The sequence below is a fragment of the Coenobita brevimanus genome, chromosome 38 (genome assembly GCF_032717465.1).
Source record: "Coenobita brevimanus isolate Jiangsu-jjx chromosome 38, ASM3271746v2, whole genome shotgun sequence".
NCBI lineage: Eukaryota > Metazoa > Arthropoda > Malacostraca > Decapoda > Coenobitidae > Coenobita > Coenobita brevimanus.
Window position 1 is genome coordinate 22300117 of NC_136991.1, and position 27026 is coordinate 22327142.

The 27026-nt window shown below is 42.9% G+C and overlaps 1 protein-coding gene across 1 annotated transcript in view; it reads right to left on the bottom strand.

Annotated features, from left to right (window-relative positions):
• LOC145396553 (teneurin-m-like) overlaps positions 1 to 27026 on the bottom strand; it is a 1418848-nt gene that overhangs the window by 165186 nt on the left and 1226636 nt on the right. The window contains exon 36 of the mRNA XM_080269929.1: positions 7522 to 7763. Coding sequence (XP_080126055.1) covers positions 7522 to 7763 — 242 coding nt within the window. The remainder of the gene's footprint in view (positions 1 to 7521; positions 7764 to 27026) is intronic.

The following is a 27026-nucleotide window of genomic DNA, read 5'->3' on the forward strand; positions in this document are numbered from 1 at the left end:
TCCTTAACTGAGTTAACTGAACCTGCTTTGAGGGGTAACTTAAATTCTCATGATGGAGCTCCTCTTCTGAGCAGTAACGTGGGTGACACTCTGAAGAGTTCATGTGCTAATTTCCTGTCTGATGGTTTTGTCAGTCCTCTGGACAGTAATGACAGGAAATCAGTTAAAATATATCGTGAAACAGGTGCTTGCCAATCCCTTATGCTGACCAGTGTTCTTGGCTCTAATGTTAATTCCTCTGATGAAACTGTAATCTTACAAGGCATAGGGAATAATTACTTCTCTGTCCCTCTGCGCAGAGTGAATTTAGAGTCTGGTTTTGTTAATGGTTCCGTTATGGTTGGGTTGGTTGAGACACTCCCAATGTCAGGTGTAACTTTCTTACTTGGAAATGATATTGGTGGAAGTCAAGTGTGTCCAGCTCCTCAGTTGTCTAGTGAGCCAGTGGCTGCGTCCCAGGATTGTGATGTCCCTGATGTGTTCCCTGCATGTGCTGTCACTAGGGCTAAGTCTAAAGTTACTGGTGATTTAGAGGATAATGATGATGATGATGTTATCCTAGCTGACACTTTTCTTGCTAATTTGGACCACTCACCAGATGAGGCAGTACCCTGTAGTGTTGATAATTTGTCTCGTCAAGAGTTGATTGAGTTGCAGGTTGCTGACCCTGAGTTGAAAGGTCTTGCTAACTCTGCTTGCAGTGAGGAAGAGTCAGCTGGTGCTTCTACTTGTTATTATATAAAGTCAGGAGTACTTATGAGGAAGTGGAGACCCCCAACAGCATCAGCCGACTGTGAATGGGAGGTTGTACATCAAGTTGTCATCCCTCGTGTTTGTAGGCAGGATATCATTAGAGTGGCTCATGATTCCAGTTTGGCAGGACACCTTGGAGTGAGGAAGACTGTGGCACGCATTTTGAAACACTTCTACTGACCAGGTATCTTCAGGGATGTTTCCTGGTATTGTAAGTCTTGTCACACCTGTCAAGTTGTGGGGAAGTGTAATCAGACCGAAAAGGTTGCACCTCTAGTTCCCATTCCTCCTTTTGAGGCGCCATTCACCCGTGTGTTGGTGGATATTGTGGGCCCTCTTCCTAAGACTTCTTCAGGATTTTCTTATGTGTTGACCCTGATTGATATGGCTACTCGTTATCCTGAAGCCATTCCACTTAGAAATATCTCAGCAAAGAATGTGGTTAAAGAAATGCTAGGGTTCTTCACAAAGTTTGGTCTGCCCAAGGAGGTACAGTCAGACCGGGGAAGTAATTTCATGTCAAACGTTTTCAAGCAGTCTCTGAAAGAGTTGGGCATCACCCAGATCACGTCTTCAGCTTACCATCCCCAGACCCAAGGAGCGTTGGAGAGATATCATCAAACACTCATATCGATGCTCAAGAAATACTGTTTGGAACATCAGAAAGACTGGGATAAAGGTCTTCCATTCGTTGTGTTTGCTGCAAGAGAATCTCCAAATGAATCACTGGGCTTCTCACCTTTTGAACTACTGTTTGGCCATGAAGTAAGAGGACCCCTTAAATTACTCAAGGAATGCTGGCTGTCGGAGGAAGATGACGTCAACCTGCTGGAGTATGTGATGAAGTTCAAAGAACGGCTGTCCACTGCTTTACAGCTGGCGAGAGAGAATTTAGGAGCTGCTCAGGAGAAGATGAAGACTTGGTATGATAAGAAGTCCAGGTTACGCCACTTTCAGCCAGGAGATCAGGTTTTGATTTTGCTACCAGTGCATGGGCAACCTCTTCAAGCCAAGTTTAGTGGTCCTTATTTCATGGAGAAGAAACTCAGTGATGTCAACTATGTCATCGCCACACCAGATCGTAGAAAGAACAGGCAACTATGTCACATCAACATGCTAAAGTTATATCACAGGCGGGACGAAAATAATCCAGTCTGCACTGTAGCTGTTCCACCCGAATCTGCAAGTGAAGCTCTCCCATGCAGTATGAGCCTGAGTGATAGTTTGGGGAAGAATCCTGATATCATGAATGATCTCCAGACTAAGCTTTCTCATCTACCTCCCGAGGAAAGGCAGGAGTTTTCGGCATTACCGCAGGAGTACCCGCAAGTGTTCCTTGCCACTCCAGGAAGAACCACTGTGTTGATGCATGATGTCGATGTTGGAGACGCAAAGCCAATTAAATTGCCTCCTTACCGTGTGAACCCGGTGAAAGTTCCTCTCATCCAGAAGGAGCTTGGCTACCTGTTGGACCACAAGATGATTGAGCCCTGTCAGAGCGAGTGGAGTTCTCTTGTGACTCTGGTCCCTAAGCCGGGTGGGTCACAGCGGCTTTGCATCGACTACAGACGTGTTAATCAGATAACCAAAACAGACACTTACCCTCTCCCTCGTGTGGAAGATTGCATAGACAAGATCGGAAAGGCTAGGTACATAAGTAAGTTTGATTTGTTAAAGGGATACTGGCAAGTACCTATGACTGAACGTGCTAGGGAGATCTCATGTTTTGTAACACTAGGAAAGACTTTTGCATGTTCTGTAATGCCATATGGTATGAAGAATGCACCAGCCACATTTCAGAAGCTCATGAATGTTGTAACAGAGGGTTTGGCAGGGTGTGTTGGTTATATTGATGATGTATTAATCTTCAGTGACAACTGGAAAGATCACCTATGCCATGTCAGTAAATTTCTTGAGCGTTTGGTTCATGCTAATCTTGTAGCTAATTTATCAAAGTGTGAGTTTGGTCAAGCTAAAGTTCAGTACCTTGGGTATGTAATTGATGATGGACATGTTGCATCACCAGGAGCTAAGGTTCAGGTTATAAGTGATCTTCCCAGACCTAAAAGTAGGAAAGAGCTACAAAGATTTTTGGGAATGGTAGGTTATTACAGGAGATTTGTTCTTAACTTTTCTATTCTTGTATCACCACTTACAGACCTACTGAAAAAGGGAGTTAAATTTGTCTGGACCGATAACTGTGAATCCTCTTTCAGCAAACTTAAAGCTATCCTATTAAGTCAGCCAGTGCTCGCTACTCCAAATTTTGCTAAGCCTTTTAAGATGTCTGTTGATGCAAGTGATACAGGAGCTGGGGCTGTTTTGCTGCAAGAGGATGCTCAGGGTATTGAACACCCTGTATCTTATTACAGTAAGAAGTTCACTCCACCTCAAAAGAACTACTCAACTATTGAGAAAGAGCTTTTGGCCTTGATTTTGGGTTTACAGCATTTTTCATTTTATTTGTGTTCTGGTTATGACCCCATAGTCATTTATACCGATCATAACCCACTGAAATTCCTTAGTAAGTTTAAAGATAAAAATCAGAGATTGACAAGATGGAGTCTACTTCTTCAGGAGTATTCATTAGACATACAACATGTCAAGGGGAAAGAAAATGTTATTGCAGAAACTTAAAGCTATCCTATTAAGTCAGCCAGTGCTCGCTACTCCAAATTTTGCTAAGCCTTTTAAGATGTCTGTTGATGCAAGTGATACAGGAGCTGGGGCTGTTTTGCTGCAAGAGGATGCTCAGGGTATTGAACACCCTGTATCTTATTACAGTAAGAAGTTCACTCCACCTCAAAAGAACTACTCAACTATTGAGAAAGAGCTTTTGGCCTTGATTTTGGGTTTACAGCATTTTTCATTTTATTTGTGTTCTGGTTATGACCCCATAGTCATTTATACCGATCATAACCCACTGAAATTCCTTAGTAAGTTTAAAGATAAAAATCAGAGATTGACAAGATGGAGTCTACTTCTTCAGGAGTATTCATTAGACATACAACATGTCAAGGGGAAAGAAAATGTTATTGCAGATTGCTTATCTAGACTTTAGACAGATTGTTTTAGAGTAATAAGAAATTTCCTTTGTAAATTTCTTTTTCTTTGTGGGGAGGTGTTACATAGCTTATGATTTCATCATCTTTTGTGTAATTTTAACGCACAGTATGCTGCATGTTTGATCACGAGCGTGTTCTGCCTCAGTCCCCCCTTCTACTGTTATAGTAGACTCAAAGTAGAGTAAGTCGTTCTTTCTGTTGTTCAGAGCAGGATTGTCAACTCTTTGTCCCCATGGCTTCATTTGCGCGTCCTTCTTACAAGTTGTATCAAGCTCTGCCGGCCCCTATATAATGAGCTCAGTCTCTGCATTATTGCCACTTAGATCTACTCCTCATTTTGCTCACATCTCTGTCCTCCCCTGTACAGTTGTTATTATTGTGAGTGCTCAGGAAGTCTCCAACCATCTAGCAGCTGTGTGTAATATGAGTATAACTGCTGTTGCATTTTTTCTTGTACTGTGTAGCATAAGGTTAATTCATAGGCCTAGTAAGGTTTTTGTGATTTATGTAAAGGTTCTTATTGTCAGCCATCATTAATAATATTTTGTATCTGTAATAAAATAGCTGGCATTCACTGAGTATTATCTGGTATCTCATTTTAACAGGGTTGACTTAGATAAATTTACTCATGCTAATTTTGTGTTAATAGAGGCTATTGCAGTTAACCATATATTTAACCTGTTTTTTGCCATTACATTATCCTTATGAGTCCTGAATGTTTTGTTGTTAGTTTGAGCATTAAACTTTAACTTGTAATTTTACCTAACTCTTTTGTTTTGAACCTGGAACTTTACGGGACAGTAGTGATTTTTAGTGTTCTCGCTTAAAGTGTACATTATCTTTCTCTGTTCCGTAACAAGTGAAACTTTCACTTTCATTACTCCTAGGGTATATACTCGTATTCTTATAATACTACTCATTTACATTTCTATTTACGTTCTCTATTTTATTTACGTTATTTACATTTCTATTTTATTTACACTGTGTTATGCACTGTCACCTGAAGTAACTTATAAAACTATTTTCCATTGTTCACGTATATTTACATTCATTACTTTCACTTGCTGTTTACACATTATTTACAATTCCACTTGCACTGTTTTACTCAATAGAAAAATCGTAGTCACTCTTTTATCAATTGTCAGCCCTTTACCTCTTTCCACACGAGGTTTAGTAGGGGGTAAAGGTCACAGGGCCCTTTGCATGGGGGTGAAAAAGTCCCTGAAGTCAGCAAGAGGAAACAGACATACCTCCACTTCGGAAGATGAGAGTAAACTGATAAGGAAGGGCCGGGTGGAGGCCTACTTAGGGGATATTCAGTACTACCAGCGTTAGCTCTTGAAACAGCTATGTATTGCACTGAAATGATTGGCAGGAAATCTAGACAATACATTATAAATTAGGTAGTTCCAGGTGAATGTAAATATCACTTGGGCTTCTCCCTTCCCTCCTTATATGTATATTTATTACGAAAACAGATTATACTGCATATTTCAAGGGGAAAAAAACAGCGAAAATTAGCAAACGAGTGCACGTGAGGTGTTGTCAGGTGATAATTAGCCAATTCCAGGTGTATGGCACTCTCACTTACCTTATTTCTTTCTTGTATATATTATTTGGTATAAGAATAGGGCATAGGGCTTATTTCAATGGATGAAATCAGTGAAAAATTCCAGGGAAGATTTACTTAGCGTAGCACGGCCAGGCAGGCGAGAGGATAGGGTAATGGAGGGGGGGTAGGGAGGGGAGTCTAGAATGGGGAGAAATGGCTAAATTGTCAACAATGGATGGGAGTACAGATGAGATTAGGAGTGCTGACTAGTGCTGGACATTGGCAGTACTGATATATGATACAAGCCCCCACTTGGAAGCCCGGGTGAATTCAAAATAACACAGAATCACAAAAGCGACGCTCCGCGGTATGATCCCTTGCTCCCAAGCGTCACGAAAGTGACGCCCTGCGGTTAAGGGGCTAAGCACAGTTTTAGTAATATAAACTCTTTAAATAGTACAAAGAACATCATCTACTTAAATGCCAGAATTTATTTCAGACACCAAAATACTGTATAGCCAAGAATTGCACTACTGCTCTAAATATAGCCCAGTCCTCCTTCCGGAAATTCCAAAAATTTTATATTGGATAATAAGTACAGATAATTACCAAAATATTGATATATGTGTTAAAATATGCCAGCCAATACATTCATTTTCATTTGAAATCAATATGCAAAATAAAAGCTTGTTAAGGCGAGCTAGTGAGCTGAAGGTGAAACACTTCTGCTAACATTAGCATATTTATGCTCTAAATCCAGATTTTTTTACTAACACTTAAATGAAACACAAAATTTTGACCAAATTTCCAACAATTAGGTGTGTATGAACCTATATGGTCATGAAAAGGATAATATTTTCAAATTACTGATTTGGTAAATAGCCGCCAATTCGGTAATTGTCACGCCCGTTTGAAAGCCCTGCTGCCTGCCCTGACCTGGAACAAGTCCATTCTCCCTGGCGTCAGCTAATACGTAACGGGATACAAGATGTTAATAAAGAATGACCATCTACAGTCATGTGTATTGTTAACACCCCTCAGGAAAATACTCTTCTTCCAAGAAAACACAATGGAAAACCCTCAGCAAGGTCAAGAATTTGATGTCCCATTCAAAGCTGAAGATTCAATGCTACATCTTATGATATCTTGTACTCTTCAACAAGTCATAGTGTGGAAACTTCTTTATACTATGTCCATTTAATAGTACTGTCTAAGCAGTTCAAACATATTCCATAATTTTCATATATTTATAACTTACATAAATGTCTACTACTACTACTACCTACTGCCAGAGCCATAATCCCATAATGGGTGGCTATTTGACTCTGAGTTATCTGTTTTATCGAGAGGGGCACTAACCCTCCACATAAATGTACTGGTCTAAATTGAACAAGGCTGTTTTAGCCAGTACATTATCCACCCATGTTCTTTCCTGAACTTGACCCACCTGCATTTGTCCTTAGTTCACTCGACTGCATGTAAAGTATTTACATGATTCGTGCAATGAGAACATAAAATATAACTCACAAAAGGCAAAGATCAATAAAAAATTATAAGTACATATTCATCCAAAAAAATTCATGCATGCACTGAGGACTTTTTAGTTATATATATTCTCCAGCAGACACCAGGTGGTAGCACCGTCAGTATGTAAACACTGAGTTGTCTGTGGCTGTCCTTGAATTTTTTTCCCCTAAATCTTTAAGCACATCTTGTTTTTCAAAATTTATCAACAGTTTTACTTAAATATTTTTTACTGTATTTTCTACCGATGACGGGCAGTTTATCAAATACCTGTATATCTGTAAAGCAATTTTTATAGGAAAAAACAGGTCTGTGTAAATAGGTATATACTGAGGAGCATGTTATTTTTTTCTTTTTACACTAAATCAACTGTGTTTATACTCCTAGAAACTATCAAGCAGTAAGATAATCATTTGCATGAGAATTTCATCTGAATCATGACACGCTAACCCCTGCCCAACCAATCACCTCTTACGTTGAGTATGCACGGGGATAGTTCTAGGTAGTTTTTAGAAAAAAAAAAATACATCTAAGATGCCATGTAATATGGTGGCCTGCGAGCAGCCGAATGTAAGTAGGTAAAGGGTCAATAGATCATCATCACTTTACTTCTCTCTTATACTGTACCTTCATGCCTTGTGTGCCTGGAAGACGTGTCGCTGGCGAATATATCCATTCATATCTATTGACCAGCTCCCCTCCAATATGTGTCTGTTGCCGTGACAATACAGGGAACATCTCAGCCGCAATCTGACTGGTGGATTCAAGGACTTTATATGACGTTCGCTCCAGAGAGACTTCATGTCGCCAGTCAGTTACAATGCGTAGTTGTCCTTCACTCCCAACATCAGCTACTGCCTCTAAGGGTCCTGTAAGTTACAGAGATATTATCATCATCATCATTATCATAATCATCATCATCCCAACTATGACTCTCACTTAAAAGATAAGACTAGGTAAAATCAACACACAAGGAGAAAGTACAAAAGAGGAATTACCAAACAGTATACCCTGTATACTGAGCCACACAGTCAGTCGAGCATTTGCAATCTTGCTTTTTACCCAACATACAAAGCTATCTTCACATATATTTTATAATAACAGTGGAATCTCGTAAATCGCATAATCCTAAATGGTGGATTCATAATACGCAGCAACATCATGCAACAGTCTGTAATATCGGTAACTCCAGGAAATTTCACAATATTTGTGAATGCAACCTCAAAAAAGATGCTCTTCCGATGCCTCAGGTAATACATACCACAATTACCTCATCCCCCTGCATCTAGCTGGGTGTAAACCAATTGTAGTCAAGCATGGCTACTGCTAAACCAATCATACTAAAGCATAGCACTTATTATAAGCCAACCGCAGAGCTTCCCTCCCACGCCAAACATGAAGGATGCGAGCGCTTGATGTCCCAGTCCTGGCACAGGGCACTGTCTCTTCTCCATTGACAGCATGTGCTTCTGGTGTGGTTTACAAGGGGATCCCCCCCACCCCCAAATGCTTCCTCTGCCTGCCCATTGTTACCACAGCTGATTGTAACCTTCCTAAGCCTACAACTTCTTTGAGGGAGGGGAAAAAGAAGCCAATGTTAACTTACACACAAAAGTTAGATGTAATAAGGAGGATTGAAGGCGATAAGAAAGCGAAAGTTACCCACCTTTAGGGACTCAACGAGGTAATTCCTCACCAGACGGGTGCGGCAATTCCACCCATATTATAACAAACTCACGATCTCAAGTAATTTTCGTACATATGCCACACAGATAGTTAACTGCTGAACAATGACCACAACGAGTGGAAAAAAAACAAAACATATCTATTTGGGGGTATTTAAGGAAGTGGGCAGGTCACCCCCCGGCAATTTTAAGAATGATCTCTCTAACTGGGCGCGTTGTTTACCAACCATCGCTCTGACCGGACACATCAGTGTATTATGCATTCTAAATCATTTATAACTTTCAGAGGTAAGTTAAAAAAAATGCCCAGTCACTGTGGTAATCCAGGAATAATAACAAGTAACCTGTGAGAGACTCATTTTAATAAAAAATATGGATAAGCCACACCTGTTTGGTTAACAATTAACGTCAACGAATCGACAACTCTTAAGACGACATGAAGGCAGCTGAGGGCAACGACAACACCGCTTCTGTTGTCTCCACACTAGACTTTGAGGGGTTCCTGAGGGAGGTTGGTGAGAAGGAAGCAGCAGAGGCGGCAGCTTGAGGCAGCAGCACACTTGCCTCATGGTGAGAGGCCGTAGTCCGCCTCGTGCCTTGGAACCCCTCCCCCTTCCCCCCTCCTCCATCCCCCATCCATTCAAACAATGTCATCAGTCAGATTCAGGTAAGAAATCTTAAAATATTGTTCATTCCCTTTACATTTCCAGGTTCTTAGTGTTTGCTGGTAACCAGTTTGATGCACATTTGAGGGTTAAAGGGGTCAACTTTTCTGAGATAGCAGACCCATAAGTAATTTTCACCATATGATTAGTTATTTCTAACTCGCGAAATTCTCTAATCGTGGCATGTGCTCAGTCTCATAAAGCCACAATTTCTGAGATTCCAGTGTATTTTTTTGGAATACACTTTTCATACACCTATCAGATTTAGTAACTCTGTTGACTACTCTGTTTCACTGGTGATAAAGTAATATGGTGATAAACAAAAGGAAGATGTCAAAAAAAAAAAAAATCAAATTAAACTGCTGAGAGGTGTACTGCAAATGAGAAATAATATTCTATAGTACACTGTGCATACGTGCTCCCTACGTGTCAACAAGTGGGTTGGTGGAGGGTTAGTGCCCCTCCCTGTAAAACAAATAACTCCGAGTCAAATGGCCACCCCTTACGGGATTATGGCATCTGGCAATAGATAGATAGATAGTCATTGTGCATAAGGTCCCTACATAAAAAAAGTTCACAAAATTTAAGGGTCTCATACTTGCAAATTACAGTTCTATGGCTCTTAAATAATCACATCAGATTTCTTTTGTGTTTATCAATATTTATCTATCTCTATCTATCTATATTAATATAGATAGATAGACAGATATGATATATATATATATATATATATATATAGTCACTGCTCGCATAACGCACAATCAGTTTGGCACCATCAGCGATGTCCTCAATGCCTGTAGCATTGATGTAAATCATCTGAATGGGATAAATCTCTATTTATTACCTTGAAAACAAATATATACAGGCAAAACAAAAGATATTTCCAGTACTGACGACCTTTATCAATGATACAGGTGTTGATGACATCACTGATGAGGCCAGACTTGGTGAAATGCAGTATAGTCATAAGACAGCTTTTATTCTTTTAGTCCAAGAAATGGTCAAAACGCAATTTTGACAAATATTACATGGGTGGAGAAATTGCCCATTTCTTAAAAGAATGTACTACGTTGTTACAACAGTGAAAACGTGGTCTGAAGCCAAAAATTATGGAATATTTAGTCATTACACGAGAAAACTGGTCGAAACACAGTAAAAAACAGACAAAATGTGGGCACATTTAGTTAAAGCATACATTGCACCTGCCCGTGACGTATGCATGTCACGTGTGTGCAGGATGTCGTCACAGTCTACTCAGCATTCCTGGACCACTCCAGTCAACCCTCTGCTCACTCTCTGCCTTCACACATGCTATGTGTTAACTTTGCTCTTTTTTTGGCCACCTGACCCAGCCTAACCATGCCGCCCTACCGTGACTCAGCAAGATGACGGAAGAGTTTGACCCAGGAACAGAAGCTTGACATGATCAAGCAGAAGGAGGGAGGGGAACGTAATTGAGCTATAGCCAAAAAGTGCCAAGTCAATGAGTCAACTGTTCATCTGACCCAGCACTTGTTATGATGAAAATGTACCTGGTCATGAACTGCAACCGATGGGAGAGGGAAGAATCAACTCTATAAATGTACAATGGACTTTGTGGAGCCGGCGCAGCCAGAGGACCGTGCTAGGGACCAGTAGAAGTCTTGCCCTGCCTTAGAACTCCACTCTCCCTCCCCCCAGGAAACCCACAAACTCTTCAATTCAAAGTGAGGAATACTCCAGTGTTTGTATGTACAGAAGTCATTTTCAGGTAGGTAAATGTCCTGGGAAAACCCCCGGAAAATTGCCTCAAAAGGTGAAGTTGGGGCTGGCTTTGATACCATGAAACCCTTTAACATGTAAACATACAGCAGTATTCAGTGGAATTCTCATAAGGCGGGACCTGCCAGGAACAATATTCGCGTGTTATGTGAACAGTGACTGTGTGTATATATATATATATATATATATATATATATATATATATACAGTACTGTATATATATATATATATATATATATATATATATACGGTAATCACCCTAATATCCGGACGCCCAATATCCGAACATCCCCACTATCCGGACATAAAAATGTTTCATACTGTACTTTTTTCCATACTATACTTACCTCATTTCACTCTTTAATGTCTTTTATTGGTGTGAATAGGGTGTTAGGAGCTAGGCATGTGCAGTAGGAAGGTGTTTTTCTAAGTTAGGCTAGGTTAGGGTCCATAAGTACCAGTCCAGGAGCCAGTCACCAGAATGTTTATTATTGTATGAACCTACTTCTAAACCCTCATTTTATGTTTCATTTGCATTTATTTCAGTCATTTATGTGCCTTATTGGTGTGATTTCGGTCTTAAATAGGTGCTATGCATGTCCAGAGGGAGTTGTATAGGTGTTTCTCTGAGTTAGGATCCATAATTACAAGTCCATAAGCTGGGGCCCAATATCCGGACAGAACCAATATCCAGACCTACCTATGGCTCTATTACGTCGGATATTGGAGTGATTACTGTATATATATATATATATATATATATATACAGTACCCTCGCGTCCAGCACAGTAATATTGTCATGTATGGGTCACGTGTTGGACCAAAAACGTGTTGGACTAACAATAGAACTTATGGGGAAAAATGAATTATGTCAGCAATCCTCGGAAAAGTCACCCTAAATACCTACAATACACCTATACATATAGTGGTAGTATTGTAATTATAATAAATGGTACTGTGCTATGAATGATAACTAACCTTTTAGGATAGTGTTGGTGGGCTTGCTGGGAATGGAAGGTGGTATCCAAGGCTGTAGGTAGTCCTACTGGGTCCCCGGAGGATGGCTGTTGGCGTCACGAGCGGGTAATGGTTGTTGCTCCTCCTCAGCCTTCCTCATAAATCCTTCGAAATCACACTCAGAATCACAATCTTCGTCCACAGCCATGGAAGGTCCTGCTTCTGCCTGTCCTAGCACTGTAATCCTCGGCAAACGGCATGCTTCTCACACTGTTGCCAGAGCCCCGTCTCGTGACTGTGGAAAGTGATCGCTGTTGCTGACTCGGTAGAGAATAAGGAGAAGCAACTTTGTTTATAAACTGGTACGCACGCCGATGAGAAGGGTTTCAAAACGATTGATATTTCTTTCAAAATATTAATATGTATTCAGTGTCAGGCTAAATGTTCAATGCTGTAGTACGATACATTCTCTGTCGAGTCGCCTGGGTTTTGGTCACACTGTTTTGCCCGTCATATCCTCGGCAGGAATCCATCCAGATGAATTCCAAATGCCCGTGGTATCGTCGGCAATTTTACCACGTTACCGTTCCGATTTACCATCGTATCCTCGGCAAACCTGGTATGAAGTGCCGTGTGATAGCCTTCGGCTGCCAGGATCTTGTCTTAAATTTATTATTATGATCACGTTGGCTTCATTCATGTCGTAGGCCTTGGCAATGTCAACTTTCCTCTCCCCTTTCTTCTTCCTCTCGATGCTTTCTAGCTTGGTGGCCTGAGGGAGGTGCCGACGCTTCTTGGGGTTCTCAGAAGGCTTCCTAGGCATCGTGAGCAGGGTAAAATGCAGTAACAAGGGCAGAAAATGCAGCAAGAAAAAAGCACCTTCCAATGCAATTATGCGACTGAGTGGCTCTGTGGCAGGAGAAATGCAAACAAAACATCACGTGACACCAGAAGCGTTTTTAATTGGGCAGCATCATAATCACGTCATGATAACGGGCGGGAAAGGCTACTTGATCAGAAGTTTTTCATTGGCTATCATCATCATGGGAATGTCCAGTATGGCCGTGTTGGACCGGGGGTGATCGTGCTAGAGTGAACTCTGCGGATTTGGCCCACTTCTCGGAGCTCTGTGCGTGTTATGCTAACACACTCATGTTACAGTAATTAAATCGTATTAAATAATACTAATTAATTGCTCACCGTGCTACACTTGTCGTGGTGGACTAACGCGTGCTGGATGCGAGGGTACTGTACTGTGTATATACAGTAATCACTTTAATAACTGGACGCCCAATAACCGAACATCCCCACTACCCGGACCTTATCATCCTGGGATCAAAAAAAAAAAAAAAAAAAAAAAAAAAAAATTCCCGTCCGTAATTTGAACTTGCCGCGCGCGCCGCGGGAGAGCATTGTTTTGGTGCGTCAGTCCTCCGACGTCCGATGGAGTGCCGCTGCATCCTCCCCACTTCCCGCCTGTCTCTCACCGCGACAGGACCTACGCTCTTCGCAATGGCTGCCCACGTGCTCGCTTTTGTGGTGGTACCCTACCTGCTGCAGGGCCTCCTGCTGCTCTCGGGCCTCCTCTTAGTGTGTGTGATGATGGCCCCGCCACCTGAGAAAAGGGAAAGAGTGGTGTTGACTTTGGAAAAGAAGAGGGAGATATTGGAGAGAGTTGATGCGGGTTGGTCTTCTTCCCGCATTCTCCGCGAGTTCAACCTGGCCCGGTCGACTTTGTTCGATATCAAACGTTCCCGAGACAAACTCATGCAGTACACGGCTGACTTCTCGTCGAGAAGCAAACGCAACGTGGAAAGGAAGGTTATGTTTACCCCCAAGTTTGCAGAAATCGACCGATCCACGTTGATATGGTATCAACAGCAACGTGCAGCTGGTGTAATGGTACGTGGAACGGAGCTGAAGGCTGCTGCTGAGAAGTTCGCAAGGCTTCACGACGCCCTAGACTTCAAGGCATCCGAGGGTTGGCTCTTTGCATTCAAGTTGCGACATGGCCTTACTAACCGTAAAGCACATGGCGAAGCATTGGACACTAACGAGGATGGAATTGACGAGTTTCGGCACAAGGTGAAAGGCTTGATCGACAGGGAGGGCCTAACTCTCGGTCAAGTCTACAATGCTGACGAAACTGGCCTATTCTATCGCTCGCTGCCAACGAACACTCTAGCCGAGGAGACGGAGAAGCGTGTACCTGGCCGCAAGCTTTCCAAGGAACGGATATCTGCTTTGTGTTGTGCCAGTGATAACGGCATGCACCGGCTTAAGCCCGTTGTTGTTGGCTGTGCAAAGCAGCCTCGGCACCTTCGTGGGGTGATGGATGTCCTTCCTGTCGTCTGGTACCATTCTTTGAAAGCATGGTTCACAGCTGTGACTTTCAAAGACTGGTTTCACCGCCACTTCGTCAAGGAGGTCATCCATTACCAGACGAAGACACTGGGAATCCCTCGCGACCAGGTAAAGGCTCTCCTTCTGCTCGACAATGCACCTGCCCACCCGTGCGACAAGGACTTGGTTGCTGAGAATGGCTGTATTAGGTGCATGTTTCTGCCACCTAATACGACTGCTCTCATTCAACCCATGGACCAAGGAGTGATCGTGGCAACAAAGCGCCTATACCGTCGGAAGTTCCTGAACAACGTGATGGTTGTTCTCGAGGACGAGGACGAGCGCAGGGAAGGACGGGACACATGAGGCAAGTGGACTTTGGAAAACCTTCGCCGCTACAACATCAAGTCTGCGCTGTACAACTGGGCTAGTGCATGGAAGGAAGTCCCTGTGAAAACTCTTGAAAATTGTTGGTCTCGTCTGCTTCTCGGAACGGATGTGGAGTATGATTTTTTAGGGTTTGACGTGGATGACTTCCATGCACGGCTATGTACGCACGGCGACAATGTTGATGTGGATGATGTTCGTGAGTGGTTGGACGACGACGAGGGTGATCCTGGGTATCAGACGTTGTCTGATATCGAGATCACGTCTTCGGTTGCTGGTGTCAGTACCAAACTTGAAGATTCCGACGATGAAGGCGATGATGATGCGGACTCCTCTCAGCAGGACACTACTCCAGCCATCCCCAAGCTGAGCGCACTCCGGGAACATCTAGAGTTTGTCCTAGACTACCTGGAACACCTGGACTACAACAGGGAGATGGGGCCCTTGGGACTCGTGGAGGAAGTGCGTGCTTTCAGGCAGCGCATCATCAATCGTCAGAATCGTCGGTCCTTGCGTCAGTCAACGATTGACAGTTTTTCAGGCCCGTGACCCCCGCTGTGCCCAGCCCTGGCTCCACTCCGTTGCCTCCCTAAGACAGGCCCTTATGCTCCGAGCCACAGCCCAGCACATCAGCCACGGTGGAGTCACCGCTTGACGTGAGTTTGCGGCTTTCCTCAGAGTCCTCTGCAGTGGGTATGCCATCACCACGACCCAGCGATGCACCCCTTGGTCGCCTGCCAGTGATACTCTCGGACTCTGACAGTGAATAAACAGCAAGAACTTCTCCACTAGACCACACGGGAATTTTGAGTGTTGTGCAGTGAAAAAAACGGTGTGTTGTGTTAAGGTTTTCGAGTTGAGAGAAAAGACTCAGTGGAAACTAAATTTAACGTAAATAGACTTCTTTGTTTTGCCTTTTGAAATTGGGAAAAAAATGGGAAAAGTTAATGTGCAACACTAAGTTACAATGGAACATTATTTGGACAAAAGTGAACACTGTGAAGAGAACGGACTTCTGTGTGTTATTGACTAAGTTCAGTGCAAGACTTCAGGAAGAGGGTACTGCAAGTGCTTCAGGAAATCGTTCTTACTGTCAGAGTCCGAGAGGAGGCGGTTATTCATCAAGGTGGCCAGGGACTTGCTGTAAGTAGCCAGAATGTTTCATACTATACTTTTTTTCCATACTATACTTACCAGAATGTTTCATACTGTACTTTTTTCCATACTATACTTACCTCATGCATGTGCAGTAGGAATGTGTTTTTCTGAGTTAGGCTAGGTTAGGGTCCATAAGTACCAGAATGTTTATTAATGTATGAACATACTTCTAAACCCTCATTTTATGTTTCTTTTGCATTTATTTCAGTCATTTATGTACCTTATTGGTGTGATTTGGGTCTTAAATAGGTGCTATGCATGTCCAGAGGGAGTTGTATAGGTGTTTCTCTGAGTTAGGGTCCATAAGTACAAGTCCATAAGCTGGGGCCCAATATCCGGACAAAACCAATAACCGGACCTACCAATGGCTCTATTACGTCGGATATTGGAGTGATTACTGTATATATATATATATATATATATAAGTGGTAGGTGGTGGCGACCATCATCCACTCACTTGATGTAGTGCTGCCTACTTCTCCCTTAGCCTTTATCATTCTTTTTCTGTGCCTGCCCTCCTCTCTTCCTATTTCTCCCATCTTTCCTGTCACTTCTTATTGCTTTTCTTTCCTTTACAGGTGGCATTACATTGAGTGACAAGCCAAATGATTTCCTGTAAGCCAAGAAACCATTTACAACGCTAGGTGGTAACCATATAACCAAACCATACGTGCTCCCTACGTGTCATCAAGTGGGTTGGTGAAGGGTTAGTGCCCCTTCCTGTAAAACAAATAACTCAGAGTCAAATGGCCACCCCTAACGGGATTATGGCATCAAGCAATAGATATGTATATATATATATATATATATATATATATATATATATATATATATATAATATAATATAATATAATATAATATATATATATATATATATATATATATATATATATATATATATATATATATATATATACTGTATATATATATATATACATATATATATATATATATTTATATTTATTTATTTATTTATTTGGGGGAGGTGGTGGCAGAATCGGTAGTGAGGCGGCCTGCAGTCCTAATGGACCCAGGTTCGAATCCTGGCTGAGGCAGGAAACAGGTTAAGGATTTGAATTTCTTAAAAAGCAGACTTTTCTGATCTACCAGATGACCAGCTGACATGTCATAAAAGTACCCCTGCTAATACCAGTACACCAGTCCTGTATGAGACAGCCCTAGCATGTGTTCAGTATTGATGGTGGGTGTTAACGCCAAAGTGGTGACTTGTGGAGAAGTAGGAGGATTACTGGGCCCCAAGGAGGATCACTGGGACTTGGGAATAGGCCCTGAAGCCTTTGCCCAGAGCCGGACACATTAAAAAAAAAAAAAAAACACACACACACACACACACACACAGTCATGTATTTACCTAATTGTATTTACCTAACTGTGATATACAGGAAATGAACTACGCTTGTGGGGTCCCGTCTCTGTTTCTCAATAAGTCAAATTTAGCTTTAAACTCGTTTAAGTTTTTAGACTGGACGATCTCTTTGGCCAGGCTATTCCACAGGTCTATACATCTATAAGGAAAACTATATTTCTTGATATCCATCAAGCAGCTTGGTTTCTTCACTTTCATTCCGTGTCCTCTTGTTACTCTCTTAACCCATACAAACAGATCTTCTTTGTCAATTTTATCTACTCCCACCATGGTCCTGCACACTACAATCATGTCGCCTCTCTTTCTCCTTTCTTCTAAGGAAGGCAAATCCAGTTTTTCCAGCCTCTCTCTGTATGACAGATCTGCCAGACTGGGGACCATTTTGGTTGCTGTTCTCTCTCTCAATCTTGTTTATATCTTTCTATTGCTGCATACTCTAACCTGGGGCGAATCATGGCCACTATCAATTTTTTTTATCATCTCCTCATCCATATAATGAAAAGCTACGCTTATATTAGTCAGGAGTTTGTACATCTCTCTAACTGCCTTGTTAATGTGTTTTTCAGGTGACAAACTGTCCTGGACCACACTCCCAAATCTTTCTCTTCTCTCGCTCTTGTGATTGGTTCATTACCCATCAAATAATTCAATGATGGCCTCTTGGTACTTTTACCCATTTCCAATATTTTACATTTCTTTGCATTAAATTTCATTTCCCACGTCCAGCTTCAATCATGTATCCTATCCAGATCCTCCTGCAGCATTTTACAATCCTCCTCAACCTCTACCTTCCTCAAGATCTTTGCATCATCAGCAGACAGACTTGCATAACTGTTCACTCCATTTACCATACCATTTACATAAATCAGGAACATTGTGTGTGTGTGTGTGTGTGTGTGTGTGTGTGTGTGTGTATATATATATATATATATATATATATATACAGTATATTAAGAAGGTCCTTATTTTCGAAGTTGTAGGTCTTTTACGAGCCACCCCGCACTTTGTTCCTCTTGGTACAAAAACCCTCCATGCAAAATCGGTATTCCACTGCAGTATTTACTGGTGCCCCAGAGACCCAGATGTTCAGATGGTGTGCCATCTGGGCTTAATACTCTGCCGGAACACCTAGGTCCCCCTTACGGTGTAAGTATTAGCTCCTCGTTGGGGGGATGTCTTGGGAACAGATCCCCCACTCACTGTTGCCTAGTTTGTGAGGTCGTGGTTGCTTTTTGAGTGTCCAAGAATCACTGACAATGAGCCTCTATGACCTGGAACAGGATTTACCACTGCTCCTCATCTTTGGTGATGACAGGGGGCATAACTCTTTGCACAGCAAGGTTGTTCATGACTTTCAGTGACTGGACGCATTGCTTGGCTATCTTGTAGTCATCAACCCACGTGGATGGGTCGACATCCAGGAACCCATTGGAGGAGCCAAGGAAGAACGGATGGCTGCGAGTGGTGCTCATAAACGAAATCGGGGAGGTTCTTCACTCAAATGACAGCAACATATAGCCCCAGAATCCTTCTCATCTCAGGCTCACCACCCCCCTTGTTTTTCATAGCTGTGACCATGGCCCTCTTTGTTTCCAAGTTGAGGGACTCGTCAAACAATGCCAAGCCAACCAGCTCCTCAGAAAGGTACCACAGATGAGGACTGAAGGCCTTCGCAGCAATGGATGAGAAGTCCAAGTCAACATAGTCCAGGATGTCTTGAAGAAATTTCAGGTCGTTCCAAGAAGCACATGCAGCACCTGGTGCTGTGAACCAGTATGGGACGTAAAGCATGACGACAAATATGACAAACCACTTGAATGTGGCAGGCTCTCGCACAGTGAGCTTCAACTGCCTGCAGAAGAGGTAAATCTTGACTGAGTACATGTTTTGGCCATCCAATGGGCAATGTGGTAGGTGTCAGGCCGTGAAATGTGAAAGCCATGAGAAGGAACTCCACTAAAAGATGATCACCATGAGCTCAAGCAACTCCCAGTAGCCTTCCCGTGGCTGTTCGGCAGTGAGTTGAAGATGGCAGAAGGTGATGACCTTGTTGCAACAGGCAGGAAGATTGGTGAGCAGCTCAAAGTGATCAGCTGCAATGGACGTCTATCCCTGCTTGAAATGCTTGAAGGGGGGAATATCCCAGAATGAATTCCGGTGTTGCTGGCAGTTGTGTCAAAGGTCATGTTTGTCACCGAATCCAGCAGGTCCCATTCTTGCAGGGTTGTAAAGATTGTCTCCACCATGTCAGCTCCTTGCAGATTGGGGACTTTCAGTAGCTTCACAATTCCTTCTCCAGACACCATGATAGGTAATATTCGAACTTTTCTTAGCCAGGTTCATCAGCAACCAACTTACTGTCCCAGTGAATACTGAGGGGAACATCAGGCTTGAGGGAAGAGCACAGAGCTACCACCTGTTTGCCACGTGCCTTGATCTGCCCCCCATGAAATGCTCTGCCGGTTCAAAACAATAACTGAAGGATCCTTGCCATACATAGATGCTGCAGCAGCCAAGATTAGGACGGCACTGTGGCTGCTGGTGTTCATGTGGTCCAGAGCATTAGACAACTCCAGAGTGATGACAGGTGCACGAGATCAGGATTGTTGTTGTTTGGGGAGAGTGTGGTAGCTGACAAGGATGGTAAGCGAGTGGGATATTTGTCTTCTTTGCCTTCTTCAGAGTCCTCCAACTCAACAAAAGCTTCCAATGTTGCCAGCCGCTGCTGCTCTCGTAGTTCCTGAACCTGGGAAGCTTCTTCTCTTTCATGCTTCTTTGCTTCAGCATCGGACTGCTTCCAGTCAGTTCCGAGCATGATGGTTTGGCAGTCTTCCTCACCCTAAGCCTTCGGAAACACCTTGTCCTCTTCATTCCCCAGCAGCTTCATGGCATACATGTGCACCTTGTCAAAGAGGTTCTTCAGCTTCTGTCAGAAGTCAGTTTACTTCCTTTCTTTCAACTCTGTCTTCCTGTCCTTCCTATTGCTCAGGGAGTGCCATTCTTCATACAGGTTTCCCTCTTTTGGAATCCTGTCCTTGCTCTGTGTCACTGGAATTCTGGCACAATACCAGAATCCAGTGACCTCAGAGTCCACGATCACTGCAGCATCCGGTAGGATCCTCTTTTCTTTCCATAGAAAATGGAACGCCTACCAAGGGTCCTCATCGTTAGATGGCAACTTACCACCTATGAGCTGGGTGAGGGGCTGTCCATCCAACCAGATCTCAGTCTCCTACCTGGTTTCCTTCTCTTCCTTACATTTGTCGTGGTCATCATCTTCCTTGAAAGAAGGCAGTTTGCCACCTATAGCCACTACAATCAAACCTCGAGAATGACTCACCACCTGAAAAATTTCTCATTTGAAAGTGTATGTTATTTACCTTCGTAATGCACAAAAAAAACATTAGCTAAGCTAGTAAAAGGGGGAATGAAGCGTTACTGAATGACCAGTTCCCTCACCCCCTTGTCCTACCCCCACCCGCCCCGGCACCACCGAGTCTTCTCTCCTCCCTTTCCGTCCCCAGCTATGACCATGGCCTCCAGCAGATCAGTGAGAGGCTCCCATGAATATGGTCCCATTCTCCTATATAGGGAGTAACTTCAGGGCCACTGGGGCACCAGAATTTTATGAGCAATGTACACAAAAATTTTACATGCCATGTTTTTATTTCAGTGCCACAATACTACGGGGTGGCCCGTGAAGATTTCCAATATTCAGTTTTCACTATATACCTAAGGACCACCCTAATATATATATATATATATATATATATATATATAGTGGTAGGTGGTGGCGACCATCATCCACTCACTTGATGTAGTGCTGCCTACTTCTTCCTCAGCCTTTATCATTCTTTTTCTGTGCCTGCCCTCCTCTCTTCCTATTTCTCCCATCTTTCCTGTCACTTCTTATTGCTTTTCTTTCCTTTACAGGTGGCTTTACATTGAGTGAAAGCCTAATGGTTTCCTGTAAGCCAAGAAACCATTTACAATGCTGGGTGGTAACCATATAACCAAACAATTACGTGCTCCCTACGTGTCATCAAGTGGGTTGGTGGAGGGTTAGTGCCCCTTCCTGTAAAACAAATAACTCAGAGTCAAATGGCCACCCCTAACGGGATTATGGCATCAGGCAATATATATATATACTGTATATATATATATATTTTCCATTCATTCATTGCCAGACGCCATGTATCCCAAACTGGGTGGCCAAGGGCTTAGAGTTAATTGTTTTACAGGGAGGGGCACCAATCCTCTATATACGGTATATATATATATATGTATATATATATATATATATTATATATATATATATATACAGTATATATAATATATATATATATATATATATACAGTATATATATATATATATATATATATATATATATATATATATATATATATATATATATATATAGACATATATATACAGTACTCGTCAAAATTATCGAGCGCCTACCGCCGGGCGCGCAATACTTATGGCCAAAAAAGAATCACCCATTTCAGGAGAGTAGCAGAATTAATGTAAACAATGCTGATCCTGTCCCTCCAGACCTTAATGAGGTTACTATTCGAGTATTAGCCAAAATAATAAGTTTAAACTTGTGGGCCCTAAATCAATTACACGTATTCTCATTTGCTGCTATTGTTGAAAAGCGAGACTTGCCAGCCTGGTAGTGCTGGAGTATTCCCGACGAATCTATAATTCTTTTCCGCAACATGTCAGAGTTGCTAGCCAGCCTGCTATTGTGACTGGAGCTATTTTGTAAGTTGTTTTAATTTTCATGCTCTTTTTCTTTAAAATGTGTCATTTATGTGACTGTTTGTTAAAATTAGGTAATTCTATCTCAGTCTGTATGCTAAATAATTTAGAGTGTTAAGTAGTGTAAGAAAACTCAGAGATATTTTGGATGTCTCCAAGTTCGTAACTGTTATAACTGTTGCTCCCTCAGGAATGCACAAGAACTTAGGAGAAGTACACCCACCACAAACTAACTTAGGACCTACACACAGAATTGCTATGGGAGAGTTGTCTGTCTTTGCTTTGTGCTTCCACCTCTACCAAGTGGATTTTGGGGGGCAAGAAGTATATGGCAACTCCTCTGGTGCTAGTGGGAGGTGGTGAAACACTCAGCAAGTCAGTGCTTGCCCAGAAGCGAGAGTGGGAGTGTATGTTCCTGTCGCTCGGAGCTTGCACCTCCCTCTTTTTTCGTATGCATTACTATTTGCCCAGCATGCCCCCTACCACCTGATGTCATACCACAGCACAAGCATGGTGGTGGAAAGAAGAGAATGACTTCCAGAGGTACAGATACGCTTCTGAAGAGGGAAGTAATCAAGAATCCTCGACTGACAGCAGCTGAATTGAAGAGAATGCATCCCCACCTGCTACAAGACGTCTCAATTCAAACTATCCAACACCGCTTGCAAAAGAAGCTGGGTGTGCCAAAGCCACACCGCAGCCAAGAAACCGCTTCTCACTGACCGCATGAAGAAGCAGCGCAATCCGTTTGCCAAGAAGTATGCACACTGGACATCGGATGAGTGAAGAAAAGTTATGTTTTCTGATGAAAGCACATTTCAAGTGTTCCAGGTGCATTCTGCCAAGGTTTGTCGCCCTGCCTCCCGTAGTCGATATGACCCTGCTTACACGGTGCCGACTGTTAAGCACCAGCAATCAGTAATGGTATGGGGGTGTTTCTCAGGTGAAATGGGAAGGGGAGGCCTCTACTTTCTTCCTAAGAACTTGATGATGAATGGTGGCTGGTACATTCAAGTTCTGAAGGATCATTTGTTAAACTTTTTTGCTATTCATGGGTGTGACTTATTCATGCATGATTCAGCTCCATGTCACAAGTCAAGAAAAGGGACAAAATAGCTTCAGGATAATCAGACTGAGGTCCTCGACTGGCCTGGCAACAGTCCAGATCTAAATCCGATAGAAAACTGCTGGGCAAAGATGAAGAAAATCATGGTAGAGAAGACACCCAATCTGGACAATCTCAAGACTGAACTGACAAATGTTTGGTGCAAAGAAATGTCCTTAGATTACTTTAGAGATCTAAGTGATTCCATGCCAAAATGCATCCAACTGGTCCTGAAAAACAAGGAAACATGATTTCATATTAATGAATGGCATTTCACGAACAAACATTGTGATATCCTATCATTTATGTTTTTTAATACCTTGTAGGGGGAGGCCCTAAGTCAATTTGCGGTAGCTGTAGTAGATCAATCTAGAATATAGTGTAATAACCAAAATGAAACTTAACAAATTAATCACACTGTCTTGTGCTTGATACTAGCACATGTTACCACTAAGCCAAAAAGAGGATCCTCTCTTTGCCTCTAAGTAATGCAGGCTTTTACAGACCCCATTACAATAGGAAGCTTATATAAGGATGGGGAAGAGACTAGAGCATATTCAGTCAGTTTCAGTTCAGTTTGAGTTTAGTTCCATGTTAGCGCAGTTAGTGAAGATTATATAGCTCCAGTACTTGTGAAAACAGTGAAGTATAGTTGGCAGGCATTAAGTGTAATTATTATAGTTGGCAGGCATTAAGTGTAATTATCTGCAAAATGAAGAAAGTGAACCTAAGTATTTACAACACCTGTGCTGCTCTATGGTGCTGTACACTGAAGGCTGCCTCTAAGAAGAACAGCTCACTGGGCAACATCCTTCCTATACTGAACTACTGCTGTTGGAGCCTGTGGCAGTGCGGGACAGGGACATAACAGTGGTGTCAGGAGAGTAGATCATTACAAAAGTGCTGCAGTGAATCAAACCTTTGACATGGAGGCAGAAGGTGTACAGACGAGAAGCCAGGCTAGGCAGGATGAGGTGTCATTGGCTGTACTCTTGAAGCTATTGCAAAATCAAAGTGACGACTACAAGCACAAAGTGTACAATTACAGGCACAAAATGAAGGACTACAGGCACAGACTGAAGGAAAGAAAGAACTCAAAGAACAATTAGAGGCAAAAAGTGTACAATTACAAATACAGAATGAAGGACAGAAAGAACTCAAAGAACAATTACTAGCACAGAACGAAGAACAGAAAGAATGATATGAACTGCTTCAAGAGGCATTACAGGAACAACAGAGGGAATTACAACTGAGGATGCAAGGAGAGCTAGATGAAGAGGGATGTATACACCGAGCTACAGGAGCAGAGGTATGAGGTAAGTAATAATGTGATGAAGTGCGGACAGCATGTAGACAATCAGCTGAAGATTAGTGTGGGAATAGTGACACAGTGCAGACACAGGGTAGACAACCAGATGAAGATTAGTGATAGAGTGCGGATAGCATGTAGATAACCAGCTGAAGCATGTAGTCGACTATGTGAAGATCATTAGTGCGTAAACTGAGGCTGTAGAGAAATACTGCAGTGCTGAGCCTCGGGTTAGTGTACACAGTGCATATGAAAAGAATGGACCATGTACGGCAAATCTTGATGGACCCCAAGCATCTAAAGCAGCATTGCAGGGTTGAATAATCAGAATGTAGGAGTTTTAAGTCCTGGACTTAGTTATAATGCCCCAGTTTTTAGGCCCCAAACCAGTGAAGTGCATGGCTATAATGAGGGTCCAATTAAAAAGAATCCTCAGGAATTTGATCACAGAGTATCTTGAGAAGCTTACCGTGTGCAGTTTCAGCTACTTGTTAATCAGAATGGTTGGGATAATAGGCATAGGGCAGAGATGCTGGCTACTAGCCTCAAGGGTACCACAGTGAAAATTCTAGGCCAGATGTCAGTAGAGGAGAGGAACAGTTATCAGTTCTTAGTAGAAGTACTGAAGCACAGATAAGGAACCATGCATCAGACTGAGGTTTACAAAGCAAGAATCCGGACCTGTGTAGGGCCTGAGGTGAATCTCCACAGCAGCTTGCTCATGACCTGGTGAGTATGGCATACAAGGCATACCCTGGAGCAGCTCCTAACCTATTGGCCATTCTGCTGAGGGAACAGTTCATTGATGCTCTTGAGAGTACTGAACTGAAAGTGCAAGTGAAGCAGGAACAACTCAGAAGCATGCAAGAAGCACTAGCCAGGGCTCTAGAATTCGAGTCCGACATTAGGTCCAGTAATGTTCACTTTTTAGGCAGGGCGTAGTGCAGGATTCATGGCAAGAAAGGGGCAGGTACATGAAGTGGAAAAATTTGAAGAAAGTTGCTGGTACTGTGAAAAGCCAGGACATAGGAAAGAGGACTGTCACAAGTGGAAGAGGGAAAAGAAGACCAGAGGAGGTTGCTGGTTCTGTGGGAAGCGGGGACACAGAAGGACGATTGTGACAAATGGAAGAAGGAGCAAGAACAGAGCAGTGCAAGGAAATCTACACTTGTAAGAAAAGCGAGTTGGACATGTAGTGAGGTGGGACACTTCAGTTCTGAGTGCCCAAAGAAGAAAAATGAGGATAAGAAAAAGACTGCAGAAGACCAAAAAGAAGCAGAAAGATAGTGGAGGCTGGTGTTAAGGGGCAACCACCAGCTGGCTTTTCCCAAGTAACCCTACCACCGAGAAAATGCAAGAGAACTGCGATTGACTGTGTGCAAGTAGTCGAAAGAACAGACGGCAAAAAGTGTTCCCTGATGATTGATTCATCCTCAGAGAAGACTTTTGTGAGGCATGATGTCTTACATCATCAGCATCTGCCTGAGTCATCAGAACAATTGTGTGGTGTAACTAAGCATCGCGCAGACCTGAGGGGACCCTTGGTTGTCCGGATTGAAGTGACAGGGCAAGAGACCACGCTTCCAGTCTATATGGCCGAGTTGGAGGATCCTTGCCTTCTTGGTCTAGACTATCTGATGTCCATGGGATGTGAGCTGGGCTTCTGCTCCATGAAGCTGAAGGTTTGAGGAAAGTCAGTTCCCGTCACAGCAGTGAGACGTACCAGTTCTGGTGGCGAGGTAAGGGTGATCTGCACTACAGTAATATCCCCAAAATCAGAACTATTGCTCCAGTGCAAGGTGAGTGGCACTTTTGACAGCTGTCTAAGGGTAGTGAAACCTTATGCACGATGCAAGACGAAGGCCAGAGTGATGGTGGGGAGAACTTCGGTGGAAACAGATGCAGATGAAGTGCTGGCTGTGGTGGTCAGTTTCTCCCGTGAGCCACAGAAGATCAACGAGGGAGAAATTGTTGGACAGTGCCAGGTGATGGACCCTGAGTGGCATCAGAGGAAGGCCTGTAAAAGGAGTGTAGTCAAAGAATTTGTGTATCTGCCAGACCACTTACTTTCATGGAGTTGCCAATGCCTGGATGACTCACAAGTGCTGAAGTTGAGGCAGCTGCTGATGAAGTTTCCTGATGTCTTCTCCACTGGCGACCTAAACCTGGGGTGCACTGATCTGGTGGAGCATTGTATAGAGTAAAGGGATCACCGTCCTATTAAACAGCCTGCGCGGAGGACAGCACCAGCCCAATGGCAAGAAATGGAGAAAGTGATGGAGAATCTCCAAAGTCAAGAGTGATAGAAAAGTGCAGCAGTCCTTGGGCATCAGCATTGGTTATGGTATGGAATAAGGATGGCTCGGTAAGGTGCTGTGTAGATTATCAAGCCCTGAAAGAAGGGACAGTGCATGATGCATACCCCTTGCCAAGGACTGAAGATATGCTGGATGCTCTGTCTGGCGTCAAGTGGTTCTCGACCCTAGATATGAAAGCAGGATACCACCAGGTCAAGGCTGCAGAGAAGGACAAGGAGAAAACAGCCTTTTCATTTGGTAGGGGTTTATGGCAGTTTAAAATGATGTCATTTGGCCTATAAAATGCCCCAGC